We start from the raw sequence: 23,023 nt of genomic DNA, 5'->3' as shown, positions 1-23,023 counted from the left end.
TCTATTGTTGTTCTAGTATCTTTGAGCATCCTGACAATCGTTATTTTAAACTCTGCATCTGGTAATTTGGTTATATCTGAGTCATTCAGGTCCTTTTCTGGGGATTTCTCTTGATTCATTTGTGTTGCATTTCTCTGCCTTCTCATTTTGTCTGGGTAAAAGGTTTTGGCCACTTGAGTCCACTGGGTGTATCCTCTGTGTTTCCTAGGTGTGGTCTGTCTGCAGGCCCGCCACCCTCTCTGCTGTTGAGACACAAAGGCAGGTGTTGTCTCTGCCCTCAACAAATTCACAATGCAGGGAGATGCACAAGTAAAACGTGCCATAAGAGAACCAGGAACACACCAAGACCACTGGGAGTCCAACATGCCGTAGACTTGGGCTTTGAAGGAAGAATGAGTTGGGAAGGCTTCTGAGAAGAGGTAAGGGATTTTGAAATCAGACCTTCAGAGAAGAATTGCATGTGGCCACAAGGCAAACACTAAAACAATGACGACAATGAAGAGAAGAAGGAGGTTGCAAAAAAGAAACATATTGTACTAAAAATAGCATAGATATTCACTCCTTTACACATATACAAACACACACCTGGGGCACAAAAGAACCTGACTGCTTTTGGGACCAAAAACATTATACAGAGCCAAAGAATAAAGATCCCATGGGCCCAATCAGCTTATGAAGAATTTTTATCTTTTTCTTTTTTGTATGGCTTGCTGCATGTTTAAATTATTAGATTAAGTACTAGGTTAATTCATTGATTCATTGAATGTTGGATCACGTAGATTTTTGTCTCTTTATGCTTGAGGTATTGTTTATGCCAGGGGTCCCCAAACTTTTTACACAGGGGGCCAGTTCACTGTCCCTCACACCGTTGGAGGGCCAGACTATAAAAAAAACTATGAACAAATCCCTATGCACGCTGCACATATCTTATTTTAAAGTAAAAAAACAAAACAGGAACAAATACAATATTTAAAATAAAGAACAAGTAAATTTAAATCAACAAACTGACCAGTATTTCAGTGGGAACTATGGGCCTGCTTTTGGCTAATGGGATTGGTCAATGTGCTGCTCTCACTGATCACCAATGAAAGAGGTGCCCCTTCCGGAAGTGCGGTGGGGGCCAGATAAATGGCCCCTTCCGGAAGTGCGGGCCATAGTTTGGGGACCCCTGGTTTATGCCCCCAAACTATGAAACAGAAAAACCTATACTTGGAGCCTCCAGATGCTTCGCAATACACCCAAAGGTATGGTCGAGTGAAAAATTGGCTAAATATATAACCAAACCCTGAAGGAAATAGGGAGTAAGAAATGCTCCCCTTCTTCACTAACCTAAACAGGGCGGCTTTCTCTGGTAACTGTGAATATAGAAACTGAGGCGGGCAAAGGGGGTGAATAGATACAGACTGCGGCACAAACGGCTGAACCAGGCTGTGGCACAGAGATCCAAGCTGAGGAAAAACTGATCCTGTGGCAACCCGGGCTATACAAGCTAACACTCGCGCCAAACCCAAACAAAGAAAGACAAGTGGGGCGGCCATTTTACCCGGTCTCCTGGTCGGTGTGCGCGCAGTTAGTGGGCGAGAGATTTCTTCCTAGGCCCCGGAAGTGGGTGCCCGTGTTGCCTCACGGAGAGGCAGGGTCAGAGGCCTTTCTGTGGGCTGAGGGCAGAGTCTCTGGGCAGCCCCAGCGCCCTGGGAAAGCCACGCACGGGAGGGAGCGAGAACTAATTCCAACGGTGGAGATTTTCCATGCCGGAGGGGGTTTCACTCAGAGGGAAACGCGGCCGGCCTCATATCCTGGTCTGCGCGCGCAGATAGTGAATGAGAGATTCCTCCGAGTGCCTTGGCAGTGCGCGCCTGTGTTATCGCACAGAGGGGCAGAGTCAGGGGCCTTTGTGTGGGCCAAAGCGGAATCTCAGGCCGCCCCAGCGCCTTGCAAAAGCCGCGCACGGGGACGGAGCGAGACTCAATTCCAACGCTGCAATTTTTCCATGCGGTTGGGGGTTTCACTCAGAGCGTGAGACTGCTGGCCGGATATCCTGGTCTGCGCGCGCAGTAAGTGAGAGTTTCCTCCAAGCGCCCAGAAGTGGGCGCCCGCCTATGTTACCGGACAGAGTGGCAGAGCCAGAGGTCTTTGAGTGGGCGGAAAGCCCGCCTGAATATGCTAGTAGCTCTGACTGACTGAGCCTTACCCAGAGCCCTGTGCTGAGTGGAAATAGAGAGGGGAGTTGCCAGCTCTTTGAGCCTCTTACTATCCAGACAGAGGCAGCAACAACCCATTAGCTGGATTATCAGGATACTAATTGAGGAAGGAAAGACTAGGAGAAAGGCTCCAGGAACACGGACTCTCTCACTGTCGGAGCCTATTAATGCTAATGAGCTCCGACTGCCAACGAGACTAAAGCACAATACATGACATTGCCATAGAGACTTATCAACTGCAAACCTCTACCTGAGCGTGCCAAAGGGGCAGAACCCGGGGTACAGAGTCACCGACCAGGAAGAGGGAGAGAAAAGAAAAAGCAAGAAGATAACCTCTCAAAATCAAGAATAATCTGCAGACTTTATAACCTATCCCATTTTATTATATTTGTTCGTTTGTTTCTCTTATCTTCATTCTTGATACTTTTTTTTCCTCCTCCAATTTGGCCAATTAACTCTCTGCCGGTCTTACTCTCTCCTCTCCTTGAACTACACTACCCATAAGTGTTACATCTCCCATTATCTTTTCTCTTCTCTTCCTTTCTCTCTATGAGGGTTGCACTCCAAAACCCTTAACTCTCTCTCTCCTCTCTTTTTTCTTCTTTTAGTGGTTCCCTCTTTTTTTCTCTCTCTCGCTTTCTTTTCTCCCTCTATATTAGTTTCTTCTTTTCTCCTTTACATCTCCTCTCATTCAAACCTCAATAACAAACAAATTATCTTATCTGGGACTCAAACTTATGTTTGTGGCACTTTGGGGGGTTTTTACTTCACCTTTTTAACTCACTAGCAGTGCTCCCATTCCTGGCTCTCCATATTATCTAGTACTTGTTCCACTAAATACAATAGTAATTTTTTAACTTGTCCCCCCATTTTTCCGTTTTCCTCTTATTCCTCTCATCATAACTCTTAGACAACCAACACCTAAAAGCAAATCATTTTATTCTTGACCCAAATTTTTTCCTTATTTGCTTTTTGTGGGTCCATACGCTCTTTTTTTTCTTTCTTTTTTTTTTCTTTTTTCTTTTTTTTTTTTTTGCCCCTTTATTACTTTTCCCCAATTCAGGCCCTCCATCACAGGCATTGTTTGTTATATTTCACAGTTCACCACAAGATTTTCTCAAGAAAGAGGGGAGAGGAGAGGTGAGGAAAAAAGGAGGGGGGGAATAATTTCCTTTTTTAAAAATTTTTATTTTATTTTATTTTATTTTTATTTCATTATTAATTTTTTTTAAAAAAATAACTTTTTGATTTTTTATTTATTTTATTTATTTTTACTTTTTTTTAACTTTTTATTCTTTATTAAATCTCATTAATACTATCAACAAACCCACACTCAGATGCCATTAAGGAAGAGAAAATCGAATATTATGGATACAAAAGAAAGAGAGGTAACACAGCTAGATGAGGAAAAATCTATGGAGAAAAAATTTAATATATTGGAAACCTTGGAGCTAAATGACAGAGAATTCAAGATAGAAATCCTAAAAATCCTCCAAGATATACAAGAAAACACAGAAAGGCAATTTAGGGAGATCAGAAAACAACTCAATGAACACAAAGAATATATGTCCAAGGAAATTGAAACTATAAAAACAAATAAAACAGAGATGAAAAACTCAATTCACGAGCTGAAAAACAAACTAACAAGCTTAGCTAATAGAACAGGTCAGATAGAAGAGAGGATTAGTGAAATAGAAGACAAGCAACTTGAGGCACAACAGAGAGAAGAAGAAAGAGACTCAAAAATTTTAAAAAAATGAGATAGCCCTACAAGAATTATCTGACTCCATCAAAAAGAATAACATAAGAATAATAGGTATATCAGAGAAAGAAGAGAGAGAAAATGGAATGGAGAACATACTCAAACAAATAATAGATGAGAACTTCCCAAGCCTGTGGAAAGAACTAAAGCCTCAAGTTCAAGAAGCAAACAGAACTCCAAGTTTTCTTAACCCCAACAAACCTACTCCAAGGCATATCATAATGAAATTGACACAAACCAACAGCAAAGAAAAAATTCTCAAGGCAGCCAGGGAAAAGAAGAATACAACATATAAAGGAAGGCCCATTAGATTATCATCAGATTTCTCAGCAGAAACTCTACAAGCTAGACGAGAGTGGACCCCAATATTTAAAGTCCTGAAAGAGAGAAATTTTCAGCCACGAATACTATACCCATCAAAGCTATCCTTCAAATATGAAGGAGAAATAAAAACATTCACCGATACAAAAAGATGAGGGAATTTATCATCAGAAAACCCCCACTCCAGGAATTACTAAAGGGGGTTCTCCAATCAGATACAAAGAACAAAAAAAAAAACAACAAAAAACAGAGCCACAAGTAAAAGCTCCAAGAAGAACACAATAAAACCAAATTTAAACTGTGACATCAACAAAAAGAAAGAGGGGGAGAAGATGGAGATTAACAGTAGCAAAGGACGATGGAGTGCAGAAGTACTCACAAAATAGTTCGCTACAATGAACAGGGTAGGGACCCTTTTCATTACTCAAAGGTAACCACCATTGAAAAAACCACCACAGAAGCACATGACATAAAAAAGATAGCAACAGAGGAAAGATGTATGGAATACAACCAAATAAAAACAAAAGATAGAAAAACGAAAGAGAAGGATCAAACTAGACACAAAACTAACAGAAAGCAATATATAAAATGGCAATAGGGAACTCACAAGTATCAATAATTACACTAAATGTAAACAGATTAAACTCACCAATAAAAAGGCACAGAGTAGCAGAATGGATTAAAAAAGAAAATCCAACTGTATGCTGCCTACAGGAAACTCATCTAAGTAACAAGGATAAAAACAAATTCAGGCCCTGGCCAGTTGGCTCAGCGGTAGAGCGTCAGCCTGGCGTGCGGGGGACCCAGGTTCGATTCCCGGCCAGGGCACATAGGAGAAGTGCCCATTTGCTTCTCCACCCCCACCCCCTCCTTCCTCTCTGTCTCTCTCTTCCCCTCCCGCAGCCAAGGCTCCATTGGAGCAAAGATGGCCCGGGCGCTGGGGATGGCTCCTTGGCCTCTGCCCCAGGCGCTAGAGTGGCTCTGGTCGCAGCAGAGCGATGCCCGGAGGGGCAGAGCATCGCCCCCTGGTGGGCAGAGCGTCGCCCCCTGGTGGGCAAAGCGTCGCCCCTGGTGGGCGTGCCGGGTGGATCCCGGTCGGGCGCACGCGGGAGTCTGTCTGACTGTCTCTCCCCGTTTCCAGCTTCAGAAAAATACAAAAAAAATAAAAAATAAAAAATAAAAAATAAAAAAAAACAAATTCAAAGTGAAAGGCTGGAAAACAATACTCTAAGCAAATAACATCCAAAAAAAAAGCAGGTGTAGCAATACTCATATCAGATAATGCTGACTACAAGACAGGAAAAGTACTCAGAGACAAAAATGGCCATTTCATAATGGCTAAGGGGACACTGAATCAAGAAGACATAACAATTCTTAATATATATGCACCAAACCAAGGAGCACCAAAATATATAAGACAGCTACTTATTGATCTTAAAACAAAAACACAATCATACTTGGAGACCTCAATACACCGCTGACGGCAATAGATCGGTCATCCAAACAGAGAATCAACAAAGACATAGTGGCCTTAAACAAAACACTAGAGCATCTGGATATGATAGACATCTACAGGACATTTCATCCCAAAGTGACTGAGTATACATTTTTCTCCAGTGTACATGGATCATTCTCAAGAATTGACCATATGTTGGGCCACAAAAACAACATCAGCAAATTCAGAAAAATTGAAGTTGTACCAAGCATATTTTCTGATCATAAAGCCTTGAAACTAGAATTCAACTGCAAAAAAGAGGTAAAAAATCCATAAAAATGTGGAAACTAAACAACATACTTTTAAAAAATGAATGGGTCAAAGAAGAAATAAGTGCAGATATCAAAAGATATATATAGACTAATGAAAATGACAATACGACATATCAGAATCTATGGGATGCAGCAAAAGCAGTGATAAGAGGGAAGTTCATATCACTTCAGGCATATATGAACAAACAAGAGAGAGCCCAAGTGAACCACTTAACTTCCCACCTTAAGGAACTAGAAAAAGAAGAACAAAGACAACCCAAAACCAGCCGAAGAAAGGAGATAATAAAAATCAGAGCAGAAATAAATGAATTAGAGAACAGAAAAACTATAGAAAAAATTAATAGAACAAGGAGCGGGTTCTTTGAAAAGATCAACAAAATTGACAAACCCTTGGCAAGACTTACCAAGGAAAAAAGAGAAAGAACTCATATAAACAAAATCCAAAATGAAAGAGGAGAAATCACCACAGACACCGTAGATATACAAAGAATTATTGTAGAATACTATGAAAAACTTTATGCCACTAAATTCAACAACCTAGAAGAAATGGATAAATTCCTAGAACAATACAACCTTCCTAGACTGAGTCAAGAAGAAGCAGAAAGCCTAAACAGACCTATCAGTAGAGAAGAAATAGAAAAAACCATTAAAAGCCTTCCCAAAAATAAAAATCCAGGCCCTGATGGCTATACCAGCAAATTTTATCAAACATTCAAAGAAGACTTGGTTCCTATTCTACTCAAAGTCTTCCAAAAAATTGAAGAAGAAGCAATACTTCCAAACACATTTTATGAGGCCAACATAGCCCTCATACCAAAACCAGGCAAAGATGGCACAAAAAAAGAAAACTACAGACCAATATCTCTAATGAATACAGATGCTAAAATACTAAACAAAATACTAGCAAATCGAATACAACAACATATTAAAAAAATAATACATCATGATCAAGTGGGATTCATCCCAGAATCTCAAGGATGGTTCAACATACGTAAAACGGTTAACCTAATACACCATATCAACAAAACAAAGAACAAAAACCACATGATCTTATCAATAGACGCAGAAAAGGCTTTCGATAAAATACAACACAATTTTATGTTTAAGACTCTCAACAGCCTGACCTGTGGTGGCGCAGTGGATAAAGCGTTGACCTGGAAATGCTGAGGTTGCTGGTTCGAGGCCCTGGGCTTGCCCGGTCAAGGCACATATGGGAGTTGATGCTTCCAGCTCCTCCCCCCTTCTCTCTCTCTGTCTCTCTCTCCTCTCTCTCCTCTCTAAAAATGAATAAATAAATAATTAAAAAATGTGTATTTAAAAAAAAAAAAAGACTCAACAAAATGGGTATAGAAGGAAAATATCTCAACATGATAAAGGCCATATATGATAAACCATCAGCTAACATCATATTAAATGGCACTAAACTGAAGGCTTTCCCCCTTAAATCAGGAACAAGACAGGGTTGTCCACTCTCTCCACTTTTATTTAATGTGGTACTAGAGGTTCTAGCCAGAGCAATCAGACAAGACAAAGAAATAAAAGGCATCCATATCGGAAAAGAAGAAGTAAAGGTATCACTTTTTGCAGATGATATGATCCTATACATCGAAAACCCCAAAGAATCCACAAAAAGACTACTAGAAACAATAAGCCAATACAGTAAGGTCGCAGGATACAAAATTAACATACAGAAGTCAATAGCCTTTCTGTATGCCAACAATGAAACAACTGAGAAGGAACTCAAAAGAATAATCCCCTTCACGATTGCAACAAAAAAAATAAAATACTTAGGAATAAACATAACAAAGAATGTAAAGGACTTATATAATGAAAACTATAAACCATTGTTAAGGGAAATCGAAAAAGATATAATGAGATGGAAGAATATACCTTGTTCTTGGCTAGGAAGAATAAATATAATCAAGATGGCTATATTACCCAAAGCAATATACAAATTTAATGCAATTCCCATCAAACTTCCAATGACGTTTTTTAAAGAAATAGAGCAAAAAATCATCAGATTTATATGGAACTATAAAAAACCCCAAATAGCCAAAGCAATCCTAAAGAAAAAGAATGAAGCTGGGGGCATTACAATACCTGACTTCAAACTCTATTATAGGGCCACGACAATCAAAACAGCATGGTATTGGCAGAAAAATAGACACTCAGACCAATGGAACAGAATAGAAAGTCCAGAATAAAACCACATATATATAGTCAAATAATTTTTGATAAAGGGGCCAACAACACACAATGGAGAAAAGAAAGCCTCTTCAATAAATGGTGCTGGGAAAACTGGAAAGCCACATGCAAAAGAATGAAACTGGACTACAGTCTCTCCCCCTGTACAAAAATTAACTCAAAATGGATCAAAGATCTAAACATAAGACCTGAAACAATTAAGTACATAGAAGAAGACATAGGTACTCAACTCATGGACCTGGGTTTTAAAGAGCATTTTATGAATTTGACTCCAATGGCAAGAGAAGTGAAGGCAAAAATTAATGAATGGGACTACATCAGACTAAGAAGTTTTTGCTCAGCAAGAGAAACTAATAACAAAATAAACAGAAAGCCAACTAAATGGGAAATGATATTTTCAAACAGCTCAGATAAGGGCCTAATATCCAAAATATACAAAGAACTCATAAAACTCAACAACAAACAAACAAACAATCCAATAAAAAAATGGGAAGAGGATATGAATAAACACTTCTCCCAGGAAGAAATACAAATGGCCAACAGATATATGAAAAGATGCTCATCTTCTTTAGCTATTAGAGAAATGCAAATCAAAACGGCAATGAGATACCACCTCACACCTGTTCGATTAGCTGTTATTAACAAGACAGGTAATAGTAAATGTTGGAGAGGCTGTGGAGAAAAAGGAACCCTCATACACTGTTGGTGGGAATGTAAAGTAGTACAACCATTATGGAAGAAAGTATGGTGGTTCCTCAAAAAACTGAAAATAGAACTACCTTATGACCCAGCAATCCCTCTACTGGGTATATATCCCAAAAACTCAGAAACATTGATACGTAAAGAAACATGCAGCCCCATGTTTATTGCAGCATTGTTTACAGTGGCCAGGACATGGAAACAACCAAAAAACCCATCAATAGATGACTGGATAAAGAAGATGTGGCACATATACACTATGGAATACTACTCAGCCATAAGAAATGATGACATCGGAACATTTACAGCAAAATGGTGGGATCTAGATAACATGATACGAAGCGAAATAAGTATATCAGAAAAACCAGGAACTGTATTATTCCATACGTAGGTGGGACATAATAGTGAAAGTAAGAGACATTGATAAGAGTGTGGTGGTTACGGGGGGGGGGGATGGGGGAATGGGAGAGGGAAAGGGGGTGGGGAGGGGCACAAAGAAAACAAGATAGAAGGTGACAGAGGACAATCTGACTTTGGGTGGTGGGTATGCAACATAATTGAACGACAAGATAACCTGGACTTGTTATCTTTGAATATATGTATCCTGATTTATTGATGTCACCCCATTAAAAAAATAAAGTTATTAAAAAAAAAAAAAAAGGAAAACCCTCCCAGTTTCTGTAGGATGATGTGGCAGCATGTGTGCATGCACAGATGATGATGTAACACCGTGTATAGAGTGTAGCAGCCCACGGCCATGCCAATCGAGATGTGGACGGTACAGAGGAAAGTTCAGTGTGTTCTGTGGCTCACTAAATTCAAATTCGTGACCAAAGCACGACGTGAATACTGGCACATTTATAATGAAGCGCCATCACATAGGAATAACATTACTCAGTGGGATAAGTAGTTGAAGGAAACCAGCAGTTTGGTAGAGAAACCCCGTTCTGGTAGGCCATCAGTCAGTGACAAGTCTGTAGAGGCTATACGGGATAGCTACCTAAGGAGCCCTAAAAAATCTGTGCGTGAGCCCACATTGAACTGCACTGAATAGTATGAAACTGGGAGAGTTTTCCTTTTATTTGGTGCAGATTTCACATTTCTACCTTCTTTTGTTGCTTCCCTGTGACTAGTCAAAAGTGCACCATGACTTTACAGGCACACTGTATATATAACATAATTTGACTTGTTGAAAGGTGCAGAACAGCAAGCAGAGTAATTTTTAATTTTTAAAGAAATGATATCATATATGCTCAACTATATTTTTCCTCCCAATTTCTCTGGAACTATATGCAAGAACCTTAAGAGTGAGTTCCTTGTGAGGAGTGGAGTAGAAGCCGGAGAGCTAGAAAGAAGACATACTTTTCATTTTATAACCTTTCTGTGCAGTTTGAATTTACCATATACATATTTTTGAACATGTAAGTAAATGTTCAGCAGGATAAGAAAGCTACTAGGGCAGAAAAAGGGAAAGGGAAATAAAAAGGATTTATTTCACCCACGAAACTAGGAACATCAGCAGTCTTGAGACCAGCCCAAACAGGATAATCAGATGTCCTAACAGTTACAAGGAAAACCAGTGATACAAAGGTGGGGCTTGAGATCCTGTGTACTGATACCCATGTCTGGGAGGGGAGTCTTAAAACCCTGTCCTGATATCATGAGAGACCCTTAAAAATTACAGTTAAAGTACAGACAGGGTGCTCAGACTAGCTGACTTGCCTGCTTGTGGTTTATGCCAAGTGTATTCTAATAGACTGCTTGCTTTGCTTGAACACTTGACTGCATTTTGTCCCTCACCAGAATTCTTTCTTAGTGATGGATAAGAACTGAGAAGGGGGAAGCCCTCATGGACTTGGGTCTTCTCCTATGACATAAAGGCACTGAACAATAATTTATTTTTGTCTTTGGTTATGTCTGTAATAAAGTAGGTACCAAATTTTTACAGTGTGAGCAAAGCTAAAATTAAAAACAGCATGTGACTGTTGTGACAAAATGAGAGTGAGTAAGCAAACTGGGAACGCCTCACACAAAGAAGAAAGACGGCTAGGTTTTTCTATCTCTTATAGATATAGAGACAAATCTGTCCCAGACTGTCCCGTGAGAAAGTTTGAAAACTCAAAACAAAATCTAACAAAACAAAAAAAACCTCTTGATGATAATGACAGAAGAAAGAGGGAAAGAAAAGACGCTTAAGTGAAGAACTGAAACTCCTGTCAAGCTAACAAGGATACCTGCTCAAGACCTTTTGGGGCAAGGTCGTGGAGAGCTAAGATTGTAGCTCTTGAAACTTTCATGGGACCAGGTTCAACATAGTTCTCTGCATAAAAAAATTAAGATAATTCAAACTAGACAACATTTTTAATCTTCTCACAGGCCTGAAGCCTAAAGATGCTGAGAGTAGGATCTTGTGGTCCTATCAGCAGGAATTCATTTGAGCACACACATTCCCCCATTTTCACCTGTCTCTCCTCCTCTCTCTTCCCCCTCTCTCTTTTTCCCTCTCTCTCTCTCTCATGTATTTACACACTTAGTACCATAGATGGCCACTCTGCTCTTCCTTAAAGCCAACCACATAAGTGCTAACACTGGGAAACAATTAATACTGAAGGGAGACAAGGCCAGAAGTGGGAAAGAGAATAAAATTGAATGAAGATAAATAGTAACACAAAAGCTACTGTGTCATGTTTTTATGTTGGGAACTGAACAGAAAGTTGGAAACACAGCAGACACAATTTAAAAATTCCTCAAAAGCCAGAGTAATTTCCCTCAAACCACTGATTAAATTTAATTAACTACATTTCAAACATAAGACAATTATCTTTAATTGTTTAACTGTATATGTATGTGTGTGTGTGTATATATATATATATATTTCAATAAACTATATAAAAGAAATATGAATTGTTGGACCACTCTAATTGCACCTGACTGGTTTCCCCACTTCAACTGCCAACCCACCCCATCAGACCCATTCTTCACCCTCTATCCACTGTGTTCTTCTTTTGAAATGCAGATCTAACTGATATTTAGTGTTTAAAAGCCTTGAATAGCTTCTCTTTGCCTTTAAGATACATTCAAAATCCTAAATGTGCCCTCCTCACCTGGTTGCTGCTTTTTGCCCTCCCTGTCTTGCATGCCAGGCAGAAAGGAACTGTCATTCCTCACAAGCTTCCTGCTTACATGTACCCATGGATGTCTCTGTGCATTATATGTCTTTGGTTATGACTACCACAAATCTAGGAAATCCATTATAAGTGATAATGTAAATGTTTAAATACAATGCTCCCAAATTTATTTATTTATTTTTTTGTATTTTTCTGAAGTTGGAAACAGGGAGGCAGACAGACAGACTCTCGCATGTGCCCGACTGGGATCCACCCAGCATGCCCACCAGGGGGCGATGCTCTGCCCATCTAAGGTGTTGCTCTGTTGCAACCAGAGCCATTCTAGCACCTGAGGCAGAGGCCATAGAGCCATCCTCAGCGCCCGGGCCAACTTTGCTCCAATGGAGCCTTGGCTGCCGGAGGGGAAGAGAGAGACAGAGAGGAAAGAGAGGGGAAGGGGTGGAGAAGCAGATGGGCGCTTCTCCTGTGTGCCCTGGCCGGGAATCGAACCTGGGACTCCACACGCCAGGTCGACGCTCTACTACTAAGCCAACCAGCCAGGGCCTAAATACAATGTTCCCAAATTTTAACAATATCAGTAACAGTTAATCTAAGTGTGCTACCCATGTACACACATTTAATTCTTCCTAAACCACCACGAGAAAAGAAATTTCTTTTTTTTTTTTTGTATTTTTCTGAAGCTGGAAACGGGGAGAGACAGTCAGACAGACTCCCGCATGCGCCCGACCGGGATCCACCCGGCACGCCCACCAGGGGCGACGCTTTGCCCACCAGAGGGCATTGCTCTGCCCCTCCGGGGCGTTGCTCTGCCACGACCAGAGCCACTCTAGCGCCTGGGTCAGAGGCCGAGGAGCCATCCCCAGCGCCTGGGCCACCTTTGCTCCAATGGAGCCTTGGCTGCGGGAGGGGAAGAGAGAGACAGAGAGAAAGAAGGGGGGGTGGAGAAGCAAATGGGCGCTTCTCCTATGTGCCCTGGCTGGGAATCGAACCCGGGTCCCCCGCACGCCAGGCCGATGCTCTACCGCTGAGCCAACCGGCCAGGGCAAGAAATTTCTTGATGTTTACTACTGTCCAGTGAGTAGTGAGCAAAGTGCCTGGTTAGTATCAGGTGTAAACAAGTGTCTGTTGATTAGATGGAACTAACATACTGGGTGGAGTGGGTGGGAGAAATGTATAGGGATTACCACATAAAGAACTTGTGCAAGATCACACAGCTAAAAAGTGAAGGTAGAGTTCAGCATCAGAGGACATGTTCTTTACCACTAGACTATGATATTTGAAATACTGCACAACTCATAAAAACCATATATATATATTATATATATATATATCTTTATTATATGCGGCTTAAGTGTCTGTTTGTCGCCGATAGTTTATTGGTTGCTTGCGTAACTGTACTAGCCAATGGGGTGAAGTTGCCACAGCTGAACGCAAATTGAGCGGGTCAGGGGGGGAAGGTGAACATTTGTTTGCATTGGCAATCATCTGCTTTTGAAACAATTTAAGGCTGAATGCAAATTGAGCGTGTCAGGGGGAAGGTGAACATTTGTTTGCATTGGCAATCATCTGTTTTACATAAAAACTATGTCTTAACGTAATTTCTTTTAAGAATGCCTCCTAGAAAATACAGCACTGAAGAGGAGAGAAAAGGAGCTAAAGCTGCATAAAAACGGCTTTCTCGACAAAAAGAAACCACTGAGCAGAGAAAGACAAGGCTTGCTTCAGTCGCAGAGCAAATGCATCTTTCTCGGCAAAATGAGACTGATGAGCATAGAGAAACAAGGCTTGCCTCAGATGCAAGACAAAAAAGCCTGTCTCAAAAAATGAGTCCCTTGAACAAAGGCAGGAGAAAAATGCAAAAAAAACCCCGACAGAGTAATGCTGACTGAAATGCAAAAAGGATTAAAACAGTTTCAAACGGAGAAACTTTAATTTTTGAGCATTCCTCTGGTGACATGAATATTAAATGTGAACACTGTCAGTCCTTAAACTTCAAGTTAGAAACTAATTGATTTGACTGTGGCAAGAGGATTTTCTCAATGTTGCAAGTATGGAAACATTGTAGTTCCACTAACTGAGAATTATCCACCACTCTTGAATAAATTATTGACTAATCAGCATCCAAATAGCAAACAGTACATGGATAGCATTCGATCCATTAATAGTTCGTTTGCTTTTGCGTCCATGGGAAACAAACCAATTGACTTGCCTGGACCAGGACTTTATTGCTTTCGACTTCATGGTCAAGTTTACCATCAAACTAGAACTTTGCATCCTTCTGACGGGAAAAGAAAGTTTGCTCAATTATATATACTTGATCCCTCAGAAGCCAGTTCGGCACGTTTAGAATGGAATAAAAGAGTTCCTGAGACCTTACTTATAAAGCTAGCGGTGGCTCTTAAGAAATGTACCACCAGTAGTTTCCTTCATTGCACTCTACTTTAAGCAATTAAGCAAGTAAAAGGGGGAAACCCTGTGGAGCACTAAGCAAAGGGGCGTCCTCGCCACCTGCCCTGGGTAATTCAGTAATTCCGTGAGAGCCATACAACGACCTGTGTACATTACGCATTATCCAATAAAAATTTGGTGTTGTCCCGGAGGACAGTTGTGATTGGCTCCAGCCACCCACAACCATGAACATGAGCGGTAGGAAATGAATGGATTGTAATACATGAAAATGTTTTATATTTTTAACATTACTATTTTTTTTATTAAAGATTTGTCTGCGAGCCAGATGCAGCCATCAAAAGAGCCACATCTGGCTCATGAGCCATAGGTTCCGGACCCCTGCTATGAATTATAATTTAAAGGTAAAAATCATGGCTGCCCCATGGGATCTAGAATATTCTTGGCCACAATATTCATTGCAGTGCTACTGTGCTTATCCAACTTGGGTTGGTGTGGTAGGCAGAATAATGGTCCCTCAAAAAATAAAAGATATCCACATCTTACCCCCAGGAACCTATAAATATGTTACCTTACATGGTAAATAGCAATTAAGATTGTAGACAGAACTAAAGTTGCTAACCAAGTTGACTTGAGATGAATAGTTTATCAAGGATTGCCTTGGTGGGCTCAATGTAATTACCAAGTGTCCTTCTAAGTGGAAGAGGGAGACAGAAGCGAGAGAACCAGAGGTATGGCAGCCAGGTGTTGCTGGCTTTGAATCTGGAAGAATGGGACCATGAACGGGTGGCCTTTAGAAGCTGGAAAAGGCACAGAAACAGTTTCTCCAGAACCTATGAAAGGAATGGTGCCCTTCCCATGCCTTGACTTCAGCCCACTGAGGGTCATTTTGGACTTCTGACCTCTGGAACTTTAAGATCATAAATTTGTGTTGTATTAAATGTGCAGTAATTTGTTACTACAGAAATAAGAAACTAATGTAGCTGAGTTGTCTTTCTGAGTACTTGCCTTGGTAACAATTAACACCTTCCAAGAAAACATTGTCTAGTTTTAAGTTTTCTTTTTCTGCTTTTGCCAAAGAAAGCACTTGACCCCAATTTTGAGTCCCCCTTTCAATCCTCACCCTCACCTTCCCCAAAACATCAATCCCAAGTACAATGGTACTGAAGTACTCACTCAGCATTACTGCCCCTATATTGTTATGAGATGAAAAGAACTGATATTTTAAATAACAGCCTTTACCATTTTCTGCTGGTCTGACTTCAATAAGACAAGGCTGCTTGCCAGCAATGGGGGCTTCTCTTACATCTGTAGTCCAAATCATCTCCACCCAAAAGGTCCACAGGAGGGACCCAATGACATGGAAACCATAGATAGAGCCAACATATGTACATTCATACTGCTCTTCTCATTAAACTGCTCATGTAGATAGAGGGACAGTGAGTCTTAGCCATAGGGAACTCACAGGTCTCTTTATGGTGATGGTTTTATTTTGACTTTTTAATGTCTTTCCTGGCACAGTCTTGAAAGGGTTATCAGGTCTAGGAGCCAGCTGAACTTGACCTTTCTGTTCATCAGATAATAAGATCATGTGAGGATAGAACCAGTTCCCTTCAGCAAATTCATTATGAAGCTTTGTTCTTAACAATGTTTACAAAGGGCAGAATTTTCCTACTTGCCTGGAGTGCTGTTTTGGGTCAGTTCCACCACAGTGGAGGAACCTAGTGATTTTACAGAATATAGAGACCCTCCCCCCCCCCCCCACTCTTCCCACCAACTGATGAGAGATTACCAATGATTCAGGCCAAGTTGCCTGGCTTGGGTTCCGGTCTAGATCTGAGGACCAGCTTCTACTGTTAGCATAGGTAGCTAGATATTAATAAAGGAAGGGAGCAAAGGAAATCAGATATTATTAAACATACTAAACTAGGGAACTGAATTGGATAATAAGCCTGTTTCACTAGGAAGTTAGAACATTCACAGGCTCCCCAGGGGATCTCTTTATCCTCCACCCTTAGGACCTAATCACCCCCCATCCACCCCCACCTACACCAAGTGGGCAGGAAAGATGGTCATTACAAAAGCAAGAATAAAAACAGTAGGAGAGATTCCTTGGCTGGGCGTATGCCCAAGATGGTGCAGGGGGAGGTAAGCATATATGCAGTGGCAGCAAAGATGGCACAGGGGGTGGGGGTCCTTCCACTATGAGGCTATACACAGTAGAAACTAGGATGGGGACCATAAAGAGTGGAACCTAGCCTGGGAAAAGGTCAGACTGAATAAGGGACACAGAACCCTGGAAGATCTAGGAAACGGACTGGTTAGTGGGAGGGCCCACAAAGGATAGGAAAATTGGTTAATTTGAAAAAGTACCCGGTCTTTCCCTAGCTTGACATAATATAATCCAAGCTTAACAAAGCTTTGTCTTTTGCTCAGTAATACGTACACACACGCTCCATTCACTCCCACTTGTTCTCTATCCATAGCAGTGTGAGGCCCTAGCAGCTGCCTGTGGCCCAGCCCCAGCACAGGCTCCAAGCACAGGGCTGGGCTTGACGTCAGCTGATGCACAGCCTAGCCGGATGGGGATGGTGACTAAACTGGACTAAGCTTTGCATGGCACAGAATCTTTGGATATTGGCCTTTCTTCTGGGCTTTATGATGACAAGGCTGGACTTGTTCCACAGCAGGACAGACAGAGATGAGACATTGGGAACCTGGGGGCAGTCCTTTGATTTTGCTTCTATAATAAATCTTACCATTGCACCTTATCCTTCCATATGTGGGTCCTGGGAATGCTTTCCTTGTGACTCCGTGAAAAGACTTCATTTCTAAGGGCAACAATACCAGCCACATAGAGTTAAGAATAGCACCCTGCTCTCATTCATTCAACTCCTTGGCTTTGAAAGATCCCATAATGCATGACAGTCTCCTTCCCTGCCCTGATACCAAACATTCACTTCTTTTGTTTTTTGAGATATCAGCTTAAATGTCACCTCAGAGAAAACTGACACCCCATCTACTTAGTGCTTTGTGATTTAGAATATAACTATTAATTTCTCCAATTTCTTCCTATTCCACCTCATCCCCTTCCCACCAAATCAATAGGTATATATTTATACTGACTATTAATCAAGCACTTTGCTCAACACTGGACCTAGAGTGGTGAGCAAACATCAAGAAATTCTCTCCCTTATGGAGCTTCCATTTTGTTGAGAAATAAAAATATAATTCAACTAAACTCACAGATCAACAACCATATAACAACATGGACACTGAAAGCATAGTTTAAATAACAGCAATAACAACAAAAGAATCTTTCAGACTACAAAAGAAGACAAACAAATAAAAGGGAGAATGGAATAAGCATGATATTATACATTATAGGAATGAAATAAAAGAGAAGTACAGTTATATGTGACTGTTAAGAAGGTGAGTATATAATTAGAGCATAAGAGCCACTAATTCCAGTAAATCTATTTCATTCTTTTCTTGAATAAAGATGGCAAAAGGGTTAATCACTCAGAAAGATAAGAAGTCTGGCTATTTATGGAATAATTCTCAGATCTTTAAATTCCAGTTCCATCTTTCTAGGCTAAATAAATGAGCTTAGCCAAGTAACTCAACTTTCCTGAGACTTGGGGTCACTATAAATTGAAGTTGTTTTTTTTATATCATGCATTTGTAGAGACCTTAAAAAAAGAATATACAAGAAAGTCCTTAGAACAGTGTCTGATATATACATAAGCCTTTAATACATTGTTTTTGGATTTGGACATGAAGTGGCTAGATCACAAATAGTAAGGAATGTAGAGTGTAACTCAGCTGTGAAAAGCATTCTTGTTTTTCAACAACACCCTAATAGCAGTGAGAATACCTACTGTCTAGATTTTGGTTTTTAATACCATTCTCCAATAAAAGGAACCAGGGTTCCTTGATATGGCTGATTCTAGGACTGGAGCAGGAAATATACAAGATTAGCCCGGGGTATTTTATGGTGCCAGACAATAGAGAAATGTTAAAAACAAATGTGTGTATGTGGTGATGGGGATATGTCAAAGGGACACAGGAACGAACTGAGAAAAAATCCCAATGGCCCAATTTGAAATAATCTGAGCACTAAAATAAATGAAATTGGACTATAATCCAAAGTATAAAATAAATGTTCATAAGTGCACACTGATGTAAAAATAATGAGTGAATGAATGAATGAATGAGGATGGGGGTAGACACATCTCCAAAGAAGAATTCCAAATAATTTATGGAGCTACTTCATCCTCAAGAATGTGGAGTATAACTCTTTTTCCTGAACTGTGATTTGTACATAATGACTTTTCTTTAAACAAACAAACAAACCCCCAAAACAGTAAAGAGACCCTGGACAGTTAGCTCAGTTGGTTAGAACGTTGTCCCAAAATGCCAAGGTTGTGAGTTTAATTCCTGGTCAGGGCACATATAAGAAACAGCCAATGAATTCACAACTAAGTGGGACAATTGGGTGAATGCCTCTCCCTCTCTCTCTCTCTCTCTCTCCTTCTCTTTGTTGCTCTAAAATCAATTTTAAAAAAATACATTATGTAAAGGGGAAAAATAGGGTAAACTGTGGAGAAACCTGATGTATATATATTACTTCAACCAGATGATGAAGGTTAACAATAACAATGATTAAGTCTTGTTCATAGTATGTACCTTTAAGATGAGGTGATGAAAATGCCATTTTACTTCTGTGACCTTCCTCAAAAAAAACCCCCAAAACCCATTAACTCAAGTTTAGTTATAAAAATAACAGATACTGACTGACCAGGCAGTGACACAGTGGATAGAGAGTCAGCTTGGGATGCTGAGGATCCAGGTTCGACCAAGGTTGCTGGCTTAAGCAAGGGGTTCATCCGGCTTGAGCACAGGCTCACCAGCTTGAGTGTAGGGTTGCTGGCTTGAGTGTGGGATCATAGATATGACCCCATTGTTGCTGTCTTGAGCCCAAAAAATCGCTGGCTTGAAGCCCAAGGTCACTGGCTTGAGCCCAAGGTTACTGGTTTGAGCAAGGGGTCACTGGCTCAGCTGGAGCCTCCTGGTCAAGTCACATATGAGAAAGTTTTCAGTGAACAAATAAGATGCCACAAAGAAAAATTGATACTTCTCATCTCTCTCCCTTTCTGTCTATCCCTCTCTCTGTCTCTCTTAAAAAACAAAACAAAACAAAACCAGATCCTGAAGTAGCACAATGGATAGGGTGTCAATCTGGAATGCTGGGCTCACTGGTTTGAGGCCCCAAGCTTGCCGGGTCAAGAACATTCAAGAAGCAACTATGAGTTCATGCTTTCTGCTCTTCCTGCCCTCTGTCTCTCTCTAAATTCAAAAAATAAAATCTTTTTTTTTTTAAAAAAAGAAAAGAGCCTGACCTGTGGTGGCACAGTAGATAAAGCACTGACCTGGAATGCTGAGGTTACCAATTCAAACCCTAGATCTTGACCAGTCAAGACACCTATGAAAGCAACTACTACAAGTTAATGCTTCCTTCTCCTCTCCCTTTTCTCTCTCTCTCCTCTTTCTAAAATCAATAAATAAAATCTTTAAAAAAGAAAAGAAAAAAACAACAGAGAAATACCAACTGAGGAACATTGTACAAAATACTTCACCAGAACACTTCAAACCTGTCAAGGCACTAGAAAGACAAGGGAACTCTGAGAAACTGTCACAGCTAAGAAGAGCCTAAAAAGACATGATTATTTAATGTAATATCCTAGATGAAATCCTGGAACTAAAAAAGACATTAGGTAGGAATATAGGAAATCTAAATGATGTGTGGACTTTAGTTAATAATATACTAATACTTGTTCACTGATTGTGATAAACATATCCTACTAATGTAAACTGTTAAAAATAGGGGAAAGTGGGTTTTATATAATAGGAATTCTCTATACTATCTTGGCAATTTTCTTTAAACCTAAACTGTTATAAAATAAAAATTTTTATTTAAAAAAGACAAAAGAAAATATTCATACAATGTCAGACTTTTTGGTCTCTGACATTGTCCCAGGAACAAGACAGAAAGATTCCCCACACACTTCGACACGAATTCGCTACAGCAGTCAGGGTTAGAGCAGCCAAAATGTGAGCTTTGCCCAAAGCTTGAAAAAGGGGTCCATCCAAGCCTGTGTTGGTTGTTTCTTGGCTACAGTTTCAAACTTAGTATGCATTGTTTCTATTCCAATTAGTAAATAAGACTAGCAGAGCAAGACTATTTTCTACTTTTTTAACTAGTGACAATTTTAAAGTCACAGTCTTTATTATTTGAAATTTAGGATGGTCAATGAATACATACCTTTCTCACCATTTTGTTACAATTCCCCCAGCCTGCCTCTTTGTTCCCTTTCAGCATTAGTGCATTTTATTTCTGTGTGTTCAACATGACACCGATTGATATTTCAAAATTGTATAATGGATTTATTGTGAAGCCTCGCCTTCCCAGTTTGATTTTCTGTAATATATATCAGTATGTGTCCCTTCACTGAGACAGCCTGCACCTTCCTCTCTAAGGGACAAAGCTCATAACATGTTGAGCTGAGCAATACTCACTTTGGCAATGAGAGAGTGAGAAAAATCATTTTATTATTGTATTAGATGCTCATCCGGCAGGTTATTTTAAGTATTACATGACCAGAACTTGAATAGTGATAGCAACTCATTCTGTTAAGAAAAAAAGAGAAAAATAAGAAAGAAAAAAAGGAAAGCAAAAAGAAAAACGACCAAAAGGAAAAACGAAAGAAAAAGGACTTCATTGCTTAAATGCTTAACATCTAGTATAATTTCCTCCATTTTTCTAAAAAGTTGAGAAGAAAACCAAATAGGAAACGTTCCCAGAATTTTAAATCTCACTAGCCCAGAATCCTTGAAAATCCTGTTTAGAACCATCCGGTGTAGTGGCTTGTAGTCACGTCCCTGCCTTTTAACCGCTACTCAGTCATCCAGCGGCGGCGTCTTTCTAACAATCGTCGCCTTGGGCGTCCCCTTGAGGGCACAGCTGCTGGCCGGAGTCTCCAGTCCAGACTTCAACTGAATGGAGATGTGCAGGTGGAGAGGATAAAAGTAATTCGGGCTCAGCAGCCACGGATTCCCCTCACCCCAGCACCACAAGTGCACTGCACATTCCCAGCACGATGGGGACCCTCAGAAGACTAGGAAATTGCAACACTGCCCACTCCTCCCGCACTTTGTGTGGCCAGCCCCTGCCTCGGAGTGATGCCATCTTGGGATCTCTGCATCTTATAAGTAGTTAGTAAGTTTTGAATTCTGATCACGTCCCTGCGTCTTTGAAAACTTAACCCAACTTTTCCAAAAGATAAGAACCTGCTGGCGTGGACCCTTAATTGTCTCTAGAACTAACAAAAATCAGACGGTATGGACAAGAAAACGAAGCCCTGGGGCCCCCGCCCCCGCCGGCACCGCGGATTCCCCGCGGGCAGGGCGCAAAGTCCCATACCCCCCGCCCCGAGTCGGGGGCAGCCCGACGCGAGCGTGGGTCTCGGGCCGGAGGGTTAAGGAACCCGGTCCCAGCACGAGCGGGTGGGAGAGTGGAGGTACACGAGCAACTTACAGCCCAGGGCGACCACAAGGTAGCGCAGCAGCAGCAGGAGGAGGCGGTGGCGGCTCCTCCTCGCCATCTTCGCAGGGCCACGGTGACTGCTCCTTGGAGGCTGGGGAGCGCGGGAGGCCGAGCCGGGGGCTCTGAACTTCTGAGGCCGGAGAGGAACAGAAACTCGTGGAGGAGGAGAGGAGAGGATATGGGAGGGGAGGGGAGGGGAGGGGAGGAGAGGTGAAGGGAGGGACGGATCCTGGTGCGACGTCAGTTTCTCGCAGCCGAGAGCGCTTGCTCCGCTGGCAGCCTAAGGCAGGGTTCCCCTAGCCCCGGGATGGGGGCCTGGGCCTTTCTTGGAGGGGGGAAAGGGGCGGTGAGAGGGGGCGGGCTGTGGAACCTGGACGAGATGTCGGCTGGGTTCTAATGAGGGGGCAGAAGGAAGCGAGGAGCGGAAGGGAAGCCCTGGTGGGTCGTACCCCACCCGCGCGCAGCCAGGATTGATCGGCTTTGTGTCTGGTCCTGCGCGGGGCTGCCAGCTGTCCCCAGGGCGAGGAGCCCGGGGGCGGGAGACGCGGGCGGCTGGGGGCGGGGTGGGGCACCCCCGCCTTGCTCCAACTCCTCTCTTGACCTCCTTAGCACAAAAAAACTTTTCGGGTTTGCAGCCTGGAGGTGGAGATTTTTGGAAATTTTCTGGCGTGGAGCGAAGCCGCCAAAGAGGCGCTCTGGAGAGATGGGGTTCGCCCACTCTGCCTTGGATACGAGGGTAAAAATAAGGTGTCAAGACTCATGTTGGAAGGCAGGTATCAGATTTTAGCGATAGCCTTGGCCCCTTCTCAGTGTAAGCATTTTGGTCCTTGGGGAGCTAAGGTGTGTCTTGTGTCCTTTGCTTTTCACGTGTCAGAGTTGGAAGTTCATCCAGCAGTGTGAAATATTTACCATGTTTCTTTTCTAGTTA

General features: G+C 41.5%; 1 protein-coding gene across 2 annotated transcripts in view; it reads right to left on the bottom strand.

Moving 5' to 3' along the window:
- JAM2 (junctional adhesion molecule 2) overlaps nucleotides 1-22,816 on the bottom strand; it is an 89,640-nt gene extending 66,824 nt beyond the window's left edge. The window contains exons 1-2 of one of the 2 annotated variants that reach the window (XM_066259100.1): nucleotides 22,466-22,816; nucleotides 22,087-22,225 (exon numbers count right to left, since the gene is read on the bottom strand). In XM_066259100.1, the coding sequence (XP_066115197.1) occupies nucleotides 22,087-22,153 (67 nt within the window). In that variant the 5' untranslated portion in view covers nucleotides 22,154-22,225; nucleotides 22,466-22,816. The remainder of the gene's footprint in view (nucleotides 1-22,086; nucleotides 22,226-22,465) is intronic. The other variant, XM_066259101.1, reaches the window with a different exon arrangement.
- Between the last annotated feature and the right edge of the window lie 207 nt (nucleotides 22,817-23,023).

The sequence above is a fragment of the Saccopteryx bilineata genome, chromosome 2 (genome assembly GCF_036850765.1).
Source record: "Saccopteryx bilineata isolate mSacBil1 chromosome 2, mSacBil1_pri_phased_curated, whole genome shotgun sequence".
NCBI classification, from domain to species: Eukaryota; Metazoa; Chordata; class Mammalia; order Chiroptera; family Emballonuridae; genus Saccopteryx; species Saccopteryx bilineata.
Note: the sequence above shows the minus strand (reverse complement) of the source record. Positions and strands in the feature narration are given on the sequence as shown.